Raw genomic sequence first — 18,398 nt, 5'->3', positions numbered from 1 at the left:
GCATGAACCTCTCTGCAGCAAATTAGATCACATTAGTTAATGCTAGAGCCCAGCCCCATTTACAGGGCATCTGATGCAAGGTTAGATGTGGTAGTTCTACCAGTAGGCCATTTGGCTTCAAAGAAGTCCAGTTAAGTGGCTGTCCATGTCCCAGCAGTTTAATCTGAAATTAAAAGCACACATAAATATCTCCGAATGTATCTCTTTGACTCGCCCACTTTATTTGGAAAGAGTAGCTGGTATTTCTTTAAAATACTGTAGACAGGAGACTCGTCTTTTAGTTTTATTTAGTGGTTCATATACTGTTTCAACCCTTGATCCAAATGAATGCATGCATGTATCTTACTCATGTATTCCTCTCATATATAAGTACTTGAGAGTTAAAAAGACTAAGTTGAATAGTGTCAGAGTAGGGAAAACACTGAACAGAGGATTGGGGAAAAGGACTCTGGACCCAATCTACCCAACATAAGGCCTGTGCAGTTCTTGCACAGAATGTTTGGAGAAAGCACCCCACCCCCCGACCCCTTATCTAGCAACCCTCCCTCCCTGGATTTTCCAATAACAAATCAACAGTACATAAGTCTGATCAATTATTACTGTAATTGTTTTATATCCTTAGTTTTACACTAAGTGCATTTAGATATAAGTAATTTCCTACATATCTGTAGTTGTTTTGAAGAAGAAAACTTTGCCTATCATGTAGAGCAACACAAAAACAAAGCCCATGAACTTTTAAATAACAGTATTAGTGGGAGTCAAACAGAATACAGATCAAATAAAAAGCTGATGTCATACCTAGGCCACTAAGCTGTAATTAAACATTAAATTTGAACTCTGTTTTTCTGCCTTGTCTGCCTGTTAGAGATGAAATATGGAAAATGATGCAAGGAGAAGCATATGGACAATTTACATCCAAGGCAATTGTCAGTTTCTTAAAAATAAGCTATAAAATATATAAAAAAGAACTCGGTGCCAGATCTGTTGGTTACAACTGTTAGATTAACTTTCTCCACATTTTTTTAATGACCTTAAAATAGTGATGCCACACACCTTACTTTTATTCAGATGTGTTCTGGGACGGGATGTCTGGGGAAGAATCGGAATTCATTTTATGTATGTCTGCATGTGTATGTATTTGTGAATTCCAGAATTCATTTTGGATGCTTGCAGAACTTGAACAACCCAAAATAACCATGGGAAAGAATATCTATTTTACATTGATATGCAGGGAGATAACATAGCTCTTTAAAGTTTAGTTTTCTGGGAAATTAAAACTTCCAAAGCTTTGGCCAAACATTGCCACCGAGGAAGTTCATTTTCAAATTACAGTATCCCTCACTTCTTGAAAGTTTGTGTTATGCCACGTCACTTTTATGAAGGACCTACAGTGGTTAGTACCTGTTTCTGTAACAGAGAAATCTAGAGAGGATCTTCAGTTTTACAAAAATAAGGCAAAAAGTAAAACCAGCAGTCAGTGTTTGTGTTGCAGGGAGCTGGGTTAGAGGCCATGCCCAGCCCAAGCAGCAGCCCAAGAGGCAGCAAGTTCCTTCCTACGCTCAGCATCTCAGCATCCAGCTGCCACAGCTTTCAACTGTGTCTGTGAGCACCTGTGTTTTGTCGCAGTTCATTTTGTGCATCTATTAGCAAGATGTGTTCTAAGGTTTCAGAAGAGCCCAAGGTTACTTTTGGGGTCTGGAACTATTAAAAAAAAAAAAAAAAACTTCCATGTAAATTAATGGTAATTGCATCTTTGCTTTACACCGTTACAGTTTATGAAAGGCTTCATAGGAATGCTCTTTCAGATAGTGGGGGAAGCCTGTAGTCTTAGGAGATATAAAATAATAGAAATAAAGATAATTTAAATAAAGATAAAATCCCCTTACCTTTGTTACTCCCAGAGTAGCTATCGGCTGGCTAAGAAACAGATGCCTTGACGTGGGCCATTCAAGAAATATGGCATAGACCAATTTTTGTTTACGTTTGGATGTGTACCTGATTAAAAGGGGAAAAAAAGTGTAGTAATATTTCTCTATAGGTCAGGTTTGGAATTATTTTACAGAGATACTTCCATGCAGTAAATATTTACCAATGTCTTCATTAATAGAGGGAAAGAAAAATAACTCCATGGTAGGATAAAAATCACCCAAAAGAGGTACCCAATTCCAGGTTGTGTATTAGGGGCTGGGGAGGGATCCCTACCCCACCAAGCAATTCTCAGACACGAGCTGGTTGTCCTACAGTTCTTCAATTCTGACTCTACCTGGAGATAGTGTCAGATTTCCACAGGTCAAGGATTCCATCCTACAAGACTGCTTGCCTGCACCACTCTCAACTTCACACACCAATCCCAAGTCCAGGTTATCACCTGGTCGTCTAATTCACACGCTATGGATGGGAGGTTACAAGGACGTCCTCCTTGGGTTCAATTAATTTTGGACAGAAGCTCACAGAACTCACAAACATTTTACTTACTGGGTTATCAGTCTGTTACAACAGGATAAAACTCAGATACAGCCATAAAAAAGGGATGCATGGGGCAAGGTATGGGGACAGGGCTTGGAGCTTCCAGGAACTCTCCAGGCACACACTCTCCCAACAACCCTCAACTTCTCCAAACCCGTCCTTTTGGGTTTTTAATGATATGATTGATTAGATCATTGGCCACTGGGGACCGATTCAGCCTCCAGCCTCTTTCCTCAACCTGGAGGCAGAGAGTGGAACTAAAAGTTCTAACCCTGTAGTCACAAGGTTGGATCTCCAGGCAACCAGCCTCACCCCTTGGTGAAGTGGAAAAGTCACCTCGGTAACGTAACAAAAGACATCTTTATGATTCTCATCACTTAGGAAATTCCAAGAGCTTTAGGAGCTCTGTGCCAGAAATGGAAACAAGACCAAATATATACTTGTTATTGTGAATCATGATATCCTAGTACCTCCCTCCCCCCACCTCCCCTAACTAAAAGGAACAGATATTTTTCTTTTTTTTTTTTTTTAAGATTTTATTTATTTATTTGGCAGGTAGAGATCACAAGTAGGCAGAGAAGCAGGCAGAGAGAGAGAGGAAGGGAAGCAGGCTCCCCGCCGAACAGAGAGCCCGACGTGGGGCTCCATCCCAGGACCCTGGGATCATGACCTGAGCCAAAGCCAGCGGCTTTAACCCACTGAGCCACCCAGGCGCCCCCCAGATATTTTTCTAATATTACTCTCCATCAGACAGTTCTCATGGAGCTAGAAATAGGCAAGGGAATATCAGCAAAGAAGGTAAGTTGTGAGAGTAAATACCTTTCCACCTGCTGATTCCAATCATCATATTCCCTCACCAACAGATATGCATGTGTCAGTGCTGGGCCAAGTACTGAGGCTTGTGTTAGGGATACAAGAAAAAAACAAAACATACTTAGTTCTTGTTCTTACAGAACTTAGACTAGACTGAAGAAGACTGATGTTCAATAATCACAAATAATGTCAAAAGTGTGGGTTTTGACAAGCACAATGAAAGAAAAGGAAATTGAAAGATTATAACAAAGCGATCTCTTTAAATGAGACCATCAGCAAGAAGCCTCTCTAAGAAAACATTTAATCTGAGCTTCGAGGATGAATGAGAAGATAGAAGGGTAAGAAGCAGAAGCCTTAGACAAAGGAAACAGAACTCTCCCATTCTTTTACTTAATTTTTCAACAAATATTTTTTTTAAAGATTTTTATTTATTTGACAGACAGATCACAAGTAGGCAGAGAGGCAGGCAGAGAGAGGAGGAGGAGGCAGGCTTCCCGCTGAGCAGAGAGCGTGATATGAGGCTCGATCCCAGGACCCTGAGATCATGACCTGAGCCAAAGACAGAAGCTTTAACCACTGAGCCACCCAGGTGCCCCTCAACAAATATTTATTGAAATCTTAAAATGCTAATCACTTTTTTAGGGCTGGAGACATAGTATTGAACACAATCCCTGTCTTCATGGAACTCACATGGTAGTGGGAAAAATTAGAATGAGGTGATGATTAAGTGCTATGGGGAAAACAAGCCAGGTGAGGACAGTGCGTGCTAGGTTGGAAAGGAGGAGTGTAGATGTTATTTTGAATCTAATACTCAAGCAAGACCTCTTTGAGGAGGTGGCATTGAGGAGGCCTGAAGAATGTGAGGGAGAGACGTGTGAGTATCTGGAGGAAGAGAGAACAGCAAGCACAGAAGTCCCCATGCAAGAGTGTGCGTGGCCTGCTGACACAGCAGCAAGGAGGGCAGAAGGAGAAATGAGATGGGCACCTGGGTGGCTCAGTGGGTTAAGCTGCTGCCTTCGGCTCAGGTCATGATCTCAGGGTCCTGGGATCGAATCCCGCATCGGGCTCTCTGCTCGGTGGGGAGCCTGCTTCCTCCTCTCTCTGTCTGCCTCTCTGCCTACTTGTGATCTCTCTCTGTCAAATAAATAAATAAAATCTTTTAAAAAAAAAAGAAAGAAAGAAATGAGGGACGGCAGGATGACAGACAAGATCAGAGACAGCAAGGAACCAGTTTTGTTTTGTTTTGTTTTGTTTTTTAAGAATTTATTTGAGCGTGAGAGAGAGAGAGAGAGAAAGAGAGAGCGAGCGTGTATGCACATGAGTTGGGGCAGGGGAGGGAGGAGGAGAGGCAAACTCCCCACTGAGCAAGAAGACCTACTCAGGGCTCGATCCCAAGACCCTGAGATCATGACCTGAGCCAAAGGCAGATATTTAACTGACTGAGCCACCCCAGCGCCCCAAGGAGCCAGTTTTTATAGGACCTTATAACTTCTATTAGACCTGGCTCGTTCTCTAAGCCTAGATGCCACTGGAGGAATTGAGCATAGGCGTGACATAACCTGGCTTTATTATTTAAAAGGTTTTATAGCAGAAAGATTAAGTGGGTAAGGACAGAAACAGATCACTCAGAAAGTTACTGAAATAACCAGGGGAGGGATAACAGAGACTAAAAAGAAGAGAGTTACCACAAGAGAGGATGAGAAGTGGTCGGATTCGAGATACGCCTACAAAGACAAAGATGATGACATTTGCTGATGGGTTGGCTGTGAGATGTAAAGGGAGAGTTAAGGACTCCCGAGATTTTGGCCTCGCAACCACCTGAAAGGATGAAGCTGCCATTAACTGAGATTGGGAAAACTGCATGGAGCTGGTTTAGAGCAAAATTTAAAAATTAGGAGGACCTCAGTTTTGAACAGTACCAGGTTTAAGGTGCTTATGCTTCCATGAGGAGCGGTTGACTAGGAAGTTGATTATGAGTCTGGAGTTCAAGAAAAGAGGTCAGCACTGTAGAGGTCATCAGTGTGGCATCTGAATCTGTGAAAATGGATGTGATCATATGGGGAATAAAAATAAGTAAGAAGAATGGAAGTCCAAGGCCTAGGCCTCAGGGCACTTCAAGGTTTAGTGCTTGGGAACTGGAAGTGGAACCAGCAAAAGACACTGAAGAAGGAGCAGCCAACAAGAGAAATGGCAATCAGCACGCCTGGGTGGCTCAGTCAGTTATGTCTGCCTTCTGCTCAGGTCAAGACCTTAGCATCTCCCTTTCCCTCTGCTATTCCCCCCACTTGTACTCTCTCTCTCTCTCTTAAATAAAATAAAATATTTTTTTAAAATGGGGGGGAGGAGAAAAAGAAGAGAGGGCAATCAACAGAGTCAGATGCTGCCATAAACTCAGAAAATAGGGACCATGAAATAACACTGGATTTGGTGAAGGACAGCATATCAAAGGCCTTTGTAACAATGATTTTATGAAGTCTGGGGGTGGAAGTCTGACCAGAGTGGGTACATGAGATAACTGGTGCAAGAAACTGGAACTGACAAGTAATAATAACAAGAAATAATAATAAAACATTTTAACATGTTTTACTATACAAGAAAGGAGAGAAATGGGGAGGTGCCCAGAAATCTAAGAGTTAAAAGAGGTTTTTTGTTTGTTTGTTTTAAGATGTAAGAAGTAACACATTTGCATGTGGACAGGAAAGGATCTAATAAAGAGGGAAAATTGGAGATGAGGAGCAAAAGGAGAGAACTGCTAGAATGATATCTTTGAGTGGCTAATTACGGTTGAGAGCTGGGACACCAAGAAATATGTGTGAGTGTGTGTGTCTATCTATGTCTGTGTATTTCAGTCACATGTGGCTATCCAAGGGCAGGTATGGAATAAGAGCTAAATTTAACCAAAGTTGAGGTTTTAATCAAAGTCAAGTGAGTATGACAGAGAGAAAAAGAGTGTATGCAATGGAGTGACAAGCCACAGAATCTGACCAGAATCAGGAAGAGGGCTGAGGGCCAGAGAAAAAGTGAGCAAGTCACAGATGGTATCCTTGATGGATTATAGATCCCTCCAGAAGCCCAAGTGCTGTGTGGAGTGAGCTGAGATATAAAAAGTGGTAGGATACCGCAGAATGCTTCAAGCTGAGAGTGTGGAAGAGTTTTGGTTATCGATAACGTAGGACCTAAGGCATGACCCGAAAGGGTGGGGTAGCAATGGGAGAGTGGAGAAGGTCCCTAGAGGAGAGAGTCCAGGAACTGAGGGGCCAGCAAATTAAAAGAAATGTGAATATAGGTACTCAAATCACTAAGACTGATGTTAAAGTAGTTCTGAGTACAGTGACAGTCAGGGCTGAAATGTTGAAGGACTATAAGGGGGTCTACAGATGACTACAGCAAGGAGAGGCAGCACACAGGTATAGGAAACACCTTCTACTGTGGAGGTGGCAGTGGTTGGTGGGAAAAGAGGGCCACGTGGGGCTGGTGAAGTTGGTAGGAGCCCCACAAGGGGTTTCACAGCCTTGTTAAATATTTTGGCTTTTATTTTTATTTATTGAAATAAAACTTCATGGAATATTGGTTAATACTTGCAAAATCACGATCAGACCCCCTTTTGGTCAAATATATGCCCACACACAATACCAGATTTAAACTAGTCCCTGTAAAATGAAGGACGGCTAGTGAGGTTCTCACTGTGGCTTCTCCCAGCCATTTTAAAGTTCTACAGTTAGTTGCTTCTGTCTAGATTGTTCCCCTTTATTTTCTCCAGTGAGCTGACAATTAGTTTTAAGTCATAAGTCAAGTAAGATCAAAGAAGAACATTTAGTCTAATCTTTTGATTTATACTTGACCTGGCTATATTCACCTGGTGACAACAAAAGATAAATTTTTAGAATTTCACTGATACAACTCTTATTTATATATTTTAAGACCCCACATCAGAAACCATCGTATTTGTAAAGTGTGGTTCAGATACTCACTGGCATATGAAAGCTTGGACATAAGCTCTGACATAAGCCTGAAGCAAGGCTTTTAAAGAAGATTCTAGTTAAAAGAAAATTTAGCAAGTTAAAATAATGTTAGGGAAACTTCAAGTTTAGAGTTATTAGAATAACATGAACAAGTATTAAGGTTTTTGGTTTTGTTTTTTGTGTTTTTTTTTTCAATTAAAATAATGCTATTATTTGGGCTGATTTTAAATATATTTTCTACCCTTCAGCACCTCTTACTTGCTAATTTCATAAGATGGAGCATCTGTGAAAATTAGAATTAAACGACTAAACATAAGTCTTCCTTTTGGATTAACCACTCAATATCTATCATTTTTCTGAATGGCTTACGATTTTTATAAGAACTATTTTTCACTAAAATTTGCCCACTATAATCAAGTTTCTAAAGATGATTTAAGCTCACTTTGATAAACAAGTGTTCAAATACATGCTGACTTCTTCTAAAGTCTGGAAAGTGCTTTGAATAAATAGGCATGAATCCAATTTCTTTTTTTATCCTACTTTTCTCTTCACATCGCTGAGAAATTTTAGATGCCTTCCTCCATCAAACAGTACTTGGTAACAAGAACTTACCACACATTTGGGGTGACATCATCACTCTGGGACCTCCAAGGGTGGGTTTCATAAATGGCTTCTCCATTGACTTTTAGCCAGGTCCCCATCTGCCTCAATCGCTCCTCAAAAATTACAGAAATGGTGCCATCATGTGTGGGTCCAATATTCATCAAAAGATTTCCTCCACATGAAACTGTTTCTACAAGTTCCTGAAAAGTTAAGAGCAAATAAAGTTCTTAGGTAGATGAAACAATTCCATTGTGAATGTGTTAATGATAAGTTGTATTTGTGTGCTTCCACCTCTATGTAATCACCATCCAGAAGAACAAACACAGAAAATACAAACTATAAAAATGTAATTCTCATATACCCACACAATTAAGAATATTACCTTAATGGTGACCAGATATTTTACTGTACCTTCACTAGTTCTTTGATTGTAAGATAGTCATTAATTCCAGCATCTCTCCTGTAGCCCCAGGAAAACTTGTCTATTGTCATGCAATTTTCCCATTTATGAGGCAAAAGGTGTCCTGGGTTGTACCGGTCACTGCAGGTATAATAGCCACCATGCTTACAGATGGTACCATATCCCCAACGGTCATTGGTCACAACTGTGTCCCGAACTGGGCTGAAATATAATTGTTTAAACAAAACATAAAATATTTTACATAAAAGGAAATGTCACTGGAAAGATGTCAAACTGAAACCCACTTCTGAAAGATCATCATAACAATATAATGCAAAGCCCATGGTTTGGAAGTCAAATAGATGTGGGTTGGCTGCAATCCTGGCTCTGTCACTTTCTAAGCTCCCTATCCCAGTGTAAGGGACCTAACTCCTCTGAAGAATCAATTTCCTCAACTGCTATTAGAGCAGAAATAATTTATGTAAAACACCTTGCCCATAGCAAGGGCAAGTAATCAGCACATAGAGCACTTATAAGACTATCATATTATTATTTGAAGCTCCTTGTCCCACATATTATGAATGATAATCAGATTTGAATTTATACTCAAAATATTCTTCTCACCTATGACTGAATAATCTCATACATACATTCTAGTCTTCCTCCTACAGTTGTGTCTAAGGTTGAAAAATCGCCGGCAAGTGGACTGCTGCCATCATGAAATCTACAATGGCACGAAATAAACCCCACAACGTTATCATCAGAGCAGGTATAAAGTTCCTGCCCCTCCTCACTTAGAAGAGACAGTTTGCTTTCCAAACTGAAGTGGATCATTCCCAGTCTTTCCCCCTGGAAGAAGTACCTGGAGATATTGCTGCTTTAAGTAGAAAGAGCTCTCCAGAATGTTCTTATGCACACCCCAGGTGTGATCAGGTAACACACATAGAACACTCCCAGACTTCAGAACACAATACCAAGGGATGCCTGGCTGGCTCAGTCGTCAAGGGTCTGCCTTCAACTCAGGTCATGATCCCAGAGTCTTGGGATCAAGTCCCACATCAGGCTCCTTGCTCATCGGGAACCTACTTCTCCGTATGCCTGCCACTCCCCCTGCTTGTGCTCTCTCTGACAAATAAATAAAATGAAATCTTAAAAAAAAAAAAAAAAGAACACAATATTGAGTATTTTGTAGTTAAAATATAAATTCGGTCCACATGGTTTAAGTCTCATAGAGGAGCTCGGTCAGAACTCTCTGTTCTAATGTGGCAGTCTGGAACATGCTAGAAAGCAACAGGTAAAGAACAGGAAGTGGCGAGAATGCTGATGAAGTAAAGGAGGAGGCAGACGAGGGTGATAGCGACTGAGCAGCAAAGATTACCAAAAGGTCAAAAGATGAAAAGAAGGAATCAAAGGAATTCAAAAGCACATAATCACAAAGAGTGGTAAACTATTGTCTCAGAATAGGAGATGAGAAGGGAGACCCACAAAATTAATGTCTTCAAAGTTCTTGATTCTGTGATTTTATCTTTTCTCAGTGATTCTAAATTATTCATGATTTTAGTGATTTCAAAATCAGACTATTGAGTTATAACTCTTGCTCATTGATTACTCTGAGTAAAAACTGATATATCTACTAGGCATTATTGACAACAACTTCCACCTACCCCACACCATAGATGGGCCTGACAGGGAAAACTTCACAAAGCAAACGCTATACACGAATGAGGAACACAGAGGGTCATGAGAGCAATCTAAGAGCACCCACACCTTCTGTTATACAGCCAGGCCAAGAAGCCTGTGCTGTTCCAGTAGTGGTCAGGAGCATCGCCATCACCATCTGACCACAGGATCTCCGGCTGATACTTGTTCACTAACTCGTAGAGTTCCGGCAGCGTCTTAGAAACTGGAAACTGCTGCTGTTGGAATGATCTGGACTCATCCTTAAGGAAGAGTGGATGAAACCACTCAAAAAGGGAATAGTACAGTCCAAAACGCAGGTCAGTCCTCTTCCTAATGGCCACCTCGAGTTCCTTGACGAGGTCCCTCTTCGGCCCCTCATCAACAGCGTTCCAGTTCCAGGAGTACTGGGAGCCCCAAAGGGTAAAGCCTGCACAATGATATTGAGTCTTTGTAAGAACATGAATTTGTTCTAGCAAATTTCTACCTATACAATGCCAAAACACACTAGATAGTATGTGGGACATATAAAAATGTCTACAACAACAGTTTTATGGCATTTTTTTTCATAGCACATATTCTTATGAATAACAAATGAGAATTTCAACAAAGTGGGACCAAGAGGTTTTTTTAGTGACTTTCTGGGTGCCCCCTTAAGGTCTGTGGAGTCTGACCTAACTCTAAGAACAGAGTTAGAAGAGCTCTAACCCTAAGAAGAATATTTCTTCTTAGAATAGAAGCTCCTTGAGGGATAGCATCATGCCTACAGCCTTCTGTTAGCACAAGATCTAGCACAAAATCAACAACACAAACAGAGCACAGCTAAGAGGGGGACCTACTCCACATCTACCGTCCTTAACAATGATGCTACTACTTATAATGGAGATCCTGAAACGCACCCCTGCAAGATTCTTACTTGTCTCCTAAACCAAAGATTAAAGTATGTTCCCTGATTGGGGATGCTTTAGGTAGTGTGAGTCTTAGAACACAGGCAATCCATATCGAATAGTACATCCTGAGCTTCATTGAGCTTCATCGTTCATCCTTTATCACAGGAAGGGAAAAAATATGCTTCCCCAGTAGCTCTGTACTTTGAAATATTCCCACCATTTGTAATCTCATCCTTCTGAGTCATAAACTCAGATGGTGCTCTTTAAACTAACTGCAATTATCTACCAATTAAATGGTAAGAAAAACAATGTCTGCCATTAAATAAGCACTTTGAAATAACTCATATTTTAAAAGGAATTTGCATTTAGATTGTTCTATATAAAAGTAATAGAAATGCTATATAACATGAAATAATAATAAAAGCCTCAGAAATTTTAGTGCCTAGGAATGTTGCTAGGAATGCACTGTTACTATCCCACTGAAATCTAAAGAATCTTTGAGAATAGACATATATAAGGCACTCTATTATTTACTCTCATGAATTAGGACAAGTCTAAGATGGACACAGTCTTCGGATTCCTTTTCAGGAAGAGTTTAAAGCATCTCGCTCTTGTTCCAAAGGAGTTTGTGGTAAGCTTCAAAGCAATGTCTTGATATTTAAAGTCCTATGCAAAATGTTTCAAGCTGGCAGTATCTGGCTGGCTCAGTCAGTAGAGTGTGCAACTTTTGATCTCAAGATTGTGGGTTGAGCCCCATGTTGGGCTGTAGAGATTACTTAAAAATAAGAAAAAATATTTTTTTAAAAAAATGTTTTGAGTTGACAGGCTCTGTTGCCAGATAGTACCAAAATCACATGGGTCTTCATCACTAGCATAAAAGCTCACGGAGAGATCTTCCTGCCTACCAAGCTCAGTGGGTTTTTTCCATAAAGCCATGAAAACATGAGTCGTAGAAAGTTTACAGATGTGGGCTTCATTATCTTTCCTCATGGTATGATTAAAAGTTATTTCGTTTTGCTTTTAAATAAGCTCACTATGGAATACTTTGTGCCATGCAGCTTAAAGAGTTCCTAGACATCAGGAAACCAACATGTTCAGGCAAATACATTTTCTAAATATCTACCTCAGTAGGAGAAACATCTACAGGAGAAAGTTATTAAGCCACTAGAATGTAGCCAAAGGGAAAAGTATTCTAAGATATTTACAGATTTTTGGTTTTGGTTCTTTCCTCCTATTCCCCTTCCCCCCTCTGCAGAAAGCCCTGAGGCAAATTTTCTTATACCAGGCAAAGGAGATTATCAAATGAATTAAAATGTGGTTGGGATAGTAACAATTTGTTGACATTCCCTTGATCTTCTGGATAATAGAGCAGTAATGGGTAGAAACTATCCTATTAGTGTAAGACCCTTGTGATGGATAATTTTATGTGTCAGCTTGACTGGGCCACAGGGTGCTCAGGTATTTGATTAAATATTTTCTGGCTGTATCCATAGGAGTATTTCTGTATGAGATTAAGGTTTAAATAGGTAGACTGAGTAGAGCAGATAGCTCTTTCCAGTGTGGGTGTGCCTCAGCCAATCTGTTAAAGATCTGAACAGAATAAAAGGCTGAATAAGAACTCTCTCTGCCTAAGTTCACACTTTCTGCCTTTGGACTCAGACTTGGACTAGAACCTAAATCATCATTCACACTCCTGGTTCTCAGGCCACTGGCCTCAGACTGGAACTGTACTGCCAGCTTTCCTGGTCTGGACTTCTCAGCTCCATAATTGCATGGCCCAATGTTTTATAATAATAAATCTCTTTATATAAACATACTTCCACTTGGTTCTGCTTCTCTGGAGAAGCTTCACTGATACAACTACTGTGTTTCCTTGTAGATACTCTTCCACCACCTCTGACTTTTATGGGCACCATTGCAGTCCCATCATCTTTGTCCCTCTGGATGATCTGCGTCACTTTTATCACTGGCAAACCATCCACCATTTGGCCACCTAAGAGTTGGCCAAAAGTGCAGCAAGGTATGTGGGTAATGACATAAAACTACAGCAGTATCATCTCCATGGTGAGGGAGCCTTCCCAGAATGCATTACAGAGGGGCAATGAAAGCAGAGAGGGCAGGGCACCTGGTGGCTCAGTCAGTTAAGCATTAGCCCCTTGGTTTCAGCTCAGGTCATGATCTCAGGGCGAGGCACAGAGTCTGCTTCAGAATCTCTGTCTCTGCCCTTCCCCCCACTTGAGCTTGCTTTCTCTCTCTCTCTCTCCAATAGGTGAATAAATAAAATCAAGAAAGAAAGAAAGACGGGCAATTCTAATCATAAACTTGGAGCTGCAATCCACATCTCACTTCAAATAGCTTTAAATGAAATCTTGGAAATATTGCTAAATATGCACATAACAAAATGTGATTATTTATCTTTTTTATTTGGGGTTTTCTTTGTTTGTTTTTATGTGGTGGGGAGGTGTCTGATCATTCTACAAACCTTATGCCTCTCAACCGGATGAAATACGTGGTCCCTTAAATTACAGGCAAAAGTCAGTAACCACTAACTGCTGCTCCTAAGAGAAAACTAATTTCATGTGCTTTAGTTTCTTCTTCCAAAAGAACTACTTTACATTTCATAACTACTGTCAGCATTTGCAAATGTTGCATTTATTTACCTTCATGATGTTTGGACGTTAAGACAATGTATTTGGCACCAGAAGCCTGAAAAATATCTGCCCAGTGGCTTGCATTAAAAAACTTTGCTGTAAATAGTGGTCCAAAATCTTCATATTTGAAATTAGGAGGGTAATTATTTTTCATAAATTCCACATACATCGGTATCTTTTTCTCTTGCCAATACCACCTAAAGGAAGGAAGAGAACACATAAATGACATACACATAAACATTTGAAATAATTGGCCCAGCTCCCCTTACTAATTCCCCCTTACTCAAATATTACCAGATTCTCATTCTCACTTCCCCAATAGTTTGACTTTGCCTTAAAGAAAGCTTACTGTAAACTTTCCTTGCTTTCCATCTAACCCTCTGAACATTCCAGACAACCCAGCCACCTATTTGCTCTTAATTCTTCATTTTCAAATCACAAAATGTAGTATGTATCTTTACATAGTCTTTTGCAACATAAGTGACAGTCTTTAAAAGGGAGATCACATGCCTGAAACAGCATGCATCTTTTATATTCACTAGCAAAGAACAAGTAGGGGAGCTGGCAACAGTAATATTAAAATGATACTGTTATTTTAACATATTGACTCAGCCTTTAAGGATTACTTGTTATGCATTCATTCTGAGCAATTCTTGCTGCCTTTGGTTGTGTGAAGCAATGCCTGGCTGGCGGCAATCATGTCACCGTGAAAGGACAAGTCAACAGGCTGAGGATGACATAAATCGGTAAGTTCTTTGATTTCATCAGTGAGACAACTACCTCTACATTTCTTGTGTTGAGTAACAAACACTTATTATTATGTCATTTACTTAGGTTTTCTGTACCTTGAAATGAAAGTATCCTAACTGATCCATGATGCATTTCTGCCTTTTAAACTGAACTACAGGTACACCTGGGTGGCTCAGTCAAAGGATTTCTGCCTTCGGCTCAGGTCATGACCCCAGGGTCCACAGATTGAGTCCTCCATCAGGCTTACTGCTCAGCCAGGGAGTCTACTTTTCCCTCTGCCTGCCACTTCCCCTGCTTGTGCACAGGCTTTCTCGTGCTCTCTCTGGCAAATAAATAAAATAAAATCTTTAAAAATAAAATAAATAAATAAATAAATAAATAAATAAAACCTGAACTACAGAAGACAAACTGGGACAGTCAGAAGGTTGAACAAGGATGAGGGATTTCTTTTTCCCCGGTACAGTTTAATTTGAACCTTCATTCTCTACTATAGTTTAGAGTTACTTTTCAAATTCCATACTAACAGAGATGAAAAGAGGCACTTACTGTAAAGAATCCAACATTTATATCTGGGTTTGAATTTCTATTAAGGACAGTCAGATATATTCATCTCTACTATTGACTGTTTGCCTGTCCTGAGTGAAACTGGCATGGGGACCAGAGGTTTAGAGGAAACAGAGGGAGACCACAGATAATTAAAGAATCTTCTACAGGGCTGGGATGCCTGGCTGGCTCAGTCCATTGTGTGTCTAGCTCTTGATTTTGGCTTGGGTCATGATCTCAGCCCAGTGTAGGGCTCCATACTCAGTGCAGGGTCCCCATCCCTCTGCTCCTCCCCCCACTTGCACTCTCTCTTTCAAAAAAATACATAAATAAAATCTTTTTAGAAAAATCTTCTACAGAGTTAATGCACTTATTATAAGAAATATATTCTAGTTATTTTTACATAGCAGTATCTTTATTCTTCTAGGTTAAAACAAACAACCTTGTGTTTATTTGTAGGACATGAAAAAATTAACCATTGCAAAGAATAATAGGACTCAAAACTGGGTATTTTTGGCACAGCATTTGTCTCAATTAATATCAAATCCTTCTAGCACCAAATGTATATTTATCTAATATTCCTAGTTGAACTAAATGATAATATATAATTTATTACATCTTAACATGAGGATAAGAAAATCTGTTTATGTACCTGCTAATCTGAAACATTTTAAAAATAAACTCAAAATGCCTTACAGCACAAAACTTGCAAACAAAGATTTATAACATCCTGAAGTAACTATGTCTAGTAATAGACAGTACGGGAAAAAAAGTCCCTTGCTTTACAAGTTGATTTCAAAAAGAATGTACGGATTGTGCCTCATACCCTACACATTCTTTTACATCAGTTGGACTAATGTAATTTAAAAAGGTTATTGCTGGGGCGCCAGGGTGGCTCAGTGGGTTAAGCCGCTGCCTTCGGCTCAGGTCATGATCTCAGAGTCCTGGGATTGAGTCCCCCATTGGGCTCTGCTCAGCAAGGAGCCTGCTTCCCTCTCTCTCTCTCTCTGCCTGCCTCTCCATCTACTTGTGATCTCTCTCTGTCAAATAAATAAATAAAATCTTAAAAAAAAAAAAAAGGTTATTGCTTGCAGAAAGTCAATGTCTTTGTAGAAAGTGGTATAATGTAATAATGTAATGTTAATATAATATATAGTTTATACTCTATTATATCTACACTATATTGTATATAGTTTGATGCATATTATTGTATAGTATAAAATAGAGTTAAATACTCCTTTATTTTCTTGTTTTACACAGAAATACATTATATATGTGTGCACATTATATATGCATACATTTGGTAACTTTTCTGTCTTGAAGAACTCAATATCTCTTGTATTTAATCAGGAAAGGTAGATAAAACAGTTCAAAGTTTTAAGAGATTACATGCGCATGTTGGCATAGATCTCAGTAAAGTTTAAAGAACAATTTTTTGTGCAGCTTTCCATATAACATTAGAGAGTCTTTTTAGGATAACATTCTGGAAGCTTTTGTTGTTGTTGTTTTGTTTGTTTGTTGTTTTTTGTCGTCGTAGCTCCCCATGCAGCGCAGAGCTCAACAGGGGCTTGAACTCAGCACCCGAAATCAAGACCCCGGCTGAGATCAAGAGCCAGGCTTAACCAACTGGGCACCCAGGCTCCCCTCTACAAACGTTTTTATTCCCAGAGCCACACATGGTAACTTTTTTTTTTTAAGATTTTATTTATTTATTTGACAGAGAGATATCACAAGCAGATGGAGAGGCAGGCAGAGAGAGAGAGAGGGGGAAGCCGGCTCCCCGCTGAGCAGAGAGCCCCATGGTAACTTTTTAACACTAAAGAGCCAGTGCGTGTCCAAATGAGCAGAAGCATCACAGACTCATAACTTAGGTCTTAACCATACTTCATGGCTGAACAGAGATGGACACCAGCTTAGGCCCAAGCCTCGCGGTTCCTGGTCTGACCCCCGCACAACTGGAGTCACTTCTGCTGTCTTAGTCCCTGGGCCGTTCCAGGGCGGGAGCTCCGGCGTGACACGTGCAACCACCAGGACGCTGAGAAGCAAGGCAGGGGGCAGCGCCGCAGCGCCGCAGCCCCGCGGAGGAGAAACGCCCTGCTCTTCCCGGCACTTCCGCAGGGACTTGGGCTCCGAACACCCGGAAGTGCCGACCGCCGCCCAGACCGCGGGAGGCGAAGCCCTGGGGGCGCCAGAAACCAGCACCAGCCGGGGGCTGGGCGGCGGCGCAGGCCGGGGGAGGGGGGCGCGCTCACCAGAACCACTCGCTCCCGAAACTGGGCACGGAGAACACCCCCCAGTGGATGAAGATGCCGAACTTGGCCCGGTCGAACCAGACCGGCAGCGGGCGGGCGTCCAGGGACTCCCAGGTGGGGTCGAAGCGCGGCGCGCGGGGGGCGGCGCCGGGCGCGAGCGACAGCAGCAGCAGCGGCAGCAGCGGTAGCAGCGGCAGCCGCAGCGGGAGCGCCCACCGGAGCCCCGGGAGCGCCTGGGGCCGCATGTCGGCGCCGCCGCCCAGCGCGCGCCCTTCCGCGTCTCGCGCTAAGTAGGCTCGGCGCTGTCACCTGACCGCGCGGTCAGGACAAAGGAACCTTCCCTGCCGGCGCGGGAGCGGCTGCTGTCCCAGGCCGAGGACCCCAGGGGCGCTGCGGCGTTGGAGGGCAGCGTCCGCGAGGCCGGTAGTCGCCCCCGGCGGCCCGAGGCTGCTGACTTGGCTGAAGCTCCCGGTCTGACCGCCTCGTGGGGAAGAAAGAGTCAAGTTCAGGGACCCGAGGGAGCGCGTGTTTGCTGGAGCAGAACGACCCTTAGAAACTGCCGGGGAGCGCGACGTGACCGACCCGTCCGGTTGGAACCTGGGACCCGCAGGCCAAGGCAGGAACCTCGAGCGGGTCACCCAGTCCTTGCAGGTCCCACGCACGCAAACAGCCCAGGTCATTCTCTGTGCCCACCCCCGCCTCCACTCGCCCACCGAGCTTCTGGGTGTGTGAGAACCGTGGCGGTCAACAGGGAGGCTGAGTCAGGTGAAATCCCAGCAGTTCCCAGCTCAGGTTGGGGGCCCCAGTGTGCATTTCTAACGGAGTCCTGGATGGTGCTGATGTTGCTGGGGACGGTAACCAAACTTTGAGAATCGCTGCATTAGAAAATGGGGTGAACTAAGGTGAGACCAATGGCATGAGTGTTTTAAGAAATCTGCGGGCCGGGGGAAGCGTCCAGAAACTGTTGGGCTGGCAGAAAGGGCTACTTAAGATGGCGAAAGTTCCCTCCACAGGACCTGAGCTCAGACAGGAGAACAAAAGCACAAGCTGGAATCTGAGACCCTCTGCCCTGGGCTCCCATGGACCAATGAGACCCTGACAAGCAGGAATCTGAGGACCCCCGCCCCGGGCTCCAGTGGAGCAATGGGACCCCGAGGAGCAGGCGAAATATCCAAATAAGGGAAACTTGCCAAAAGACCCCTGAACTCCCCTGAGGCCCCTTAAAAGCCCCCTCCTCCCTGCCTTGGGCGCGACTTCCGCCACTCTGCTTTCCAGAGTCGCAGAACCTCTCCTGAGGGTGCCCACCTCCTCCCCGGGCAACTTTCCTGGCTCCCCTTCTCCTGAGCCCTAAAACTTTGACGGAGAGTGTTTTTAATCTTGCCTTGCACCCA

General features: G+C 42.3%; 1 protein-coding gene and 1 long non-coding RNA gene across 2 annotated transcripts; one reads left to right on the top strand and one right to left on the bottom strand.

The window, feature by feature from the left end:
• Positions 1-17,487, bottom strand: FUCA2 (alpha-L-fucosidase 2). Its single transcript, XM_059177368.1, has 7 exons — positions 17,008-17,487; positions 13,472-13,659; positions 10,012-10,351; positions 8,256-8,466; positions 7,854-8,044; positions 1,887-1,995; positions 1-163 (listed from the first exon to the last, which is right to left on the bottom strand). The coding sequence occupies exons 1-7, from the start codon at positions 17,250-17,252 to the stop codon at positions 23-25; spliced, it is 1,425 nt and encodes a 474-aa protein (XP_059033351.1). The 5' UTR covers positions 17,253-17,487; the 3' UTR covers positions 1-22.
• Positions 8,374-13,477, top strand: LOC131833728 (uncharacterized). The gene is made up of 4 exons (XR_009354603.1): positions 8,374-9,013; positions 11,359-11,442; positions 12,691-12,831; positions 13,081-13,477. It is a non-coding gene; the product is annotated as an uncharacterized LOC131833728 (long non-coding RNA).
• Positions 17,488-18,398: the final 911 nt, after the last annotated feature.

This window comes from Mustela lutreola, chromosome 6 (assembly GCF_030435805.1).
Source record: "Mustela lutreola isolate mMusLut2 chromosome 6, mMusLut2.pri, whole genome shotgun sequence".
NCBI lineage: Eukaryota > Metazoa > Chordata > Mammalia > Carnivora > Mustelidae > Mustela > Mustela lutreola.
Note: the sequence above shows the minus strand (reverse complement) of the source record. Positions and strands in the feature narration are given on the sequence as shown.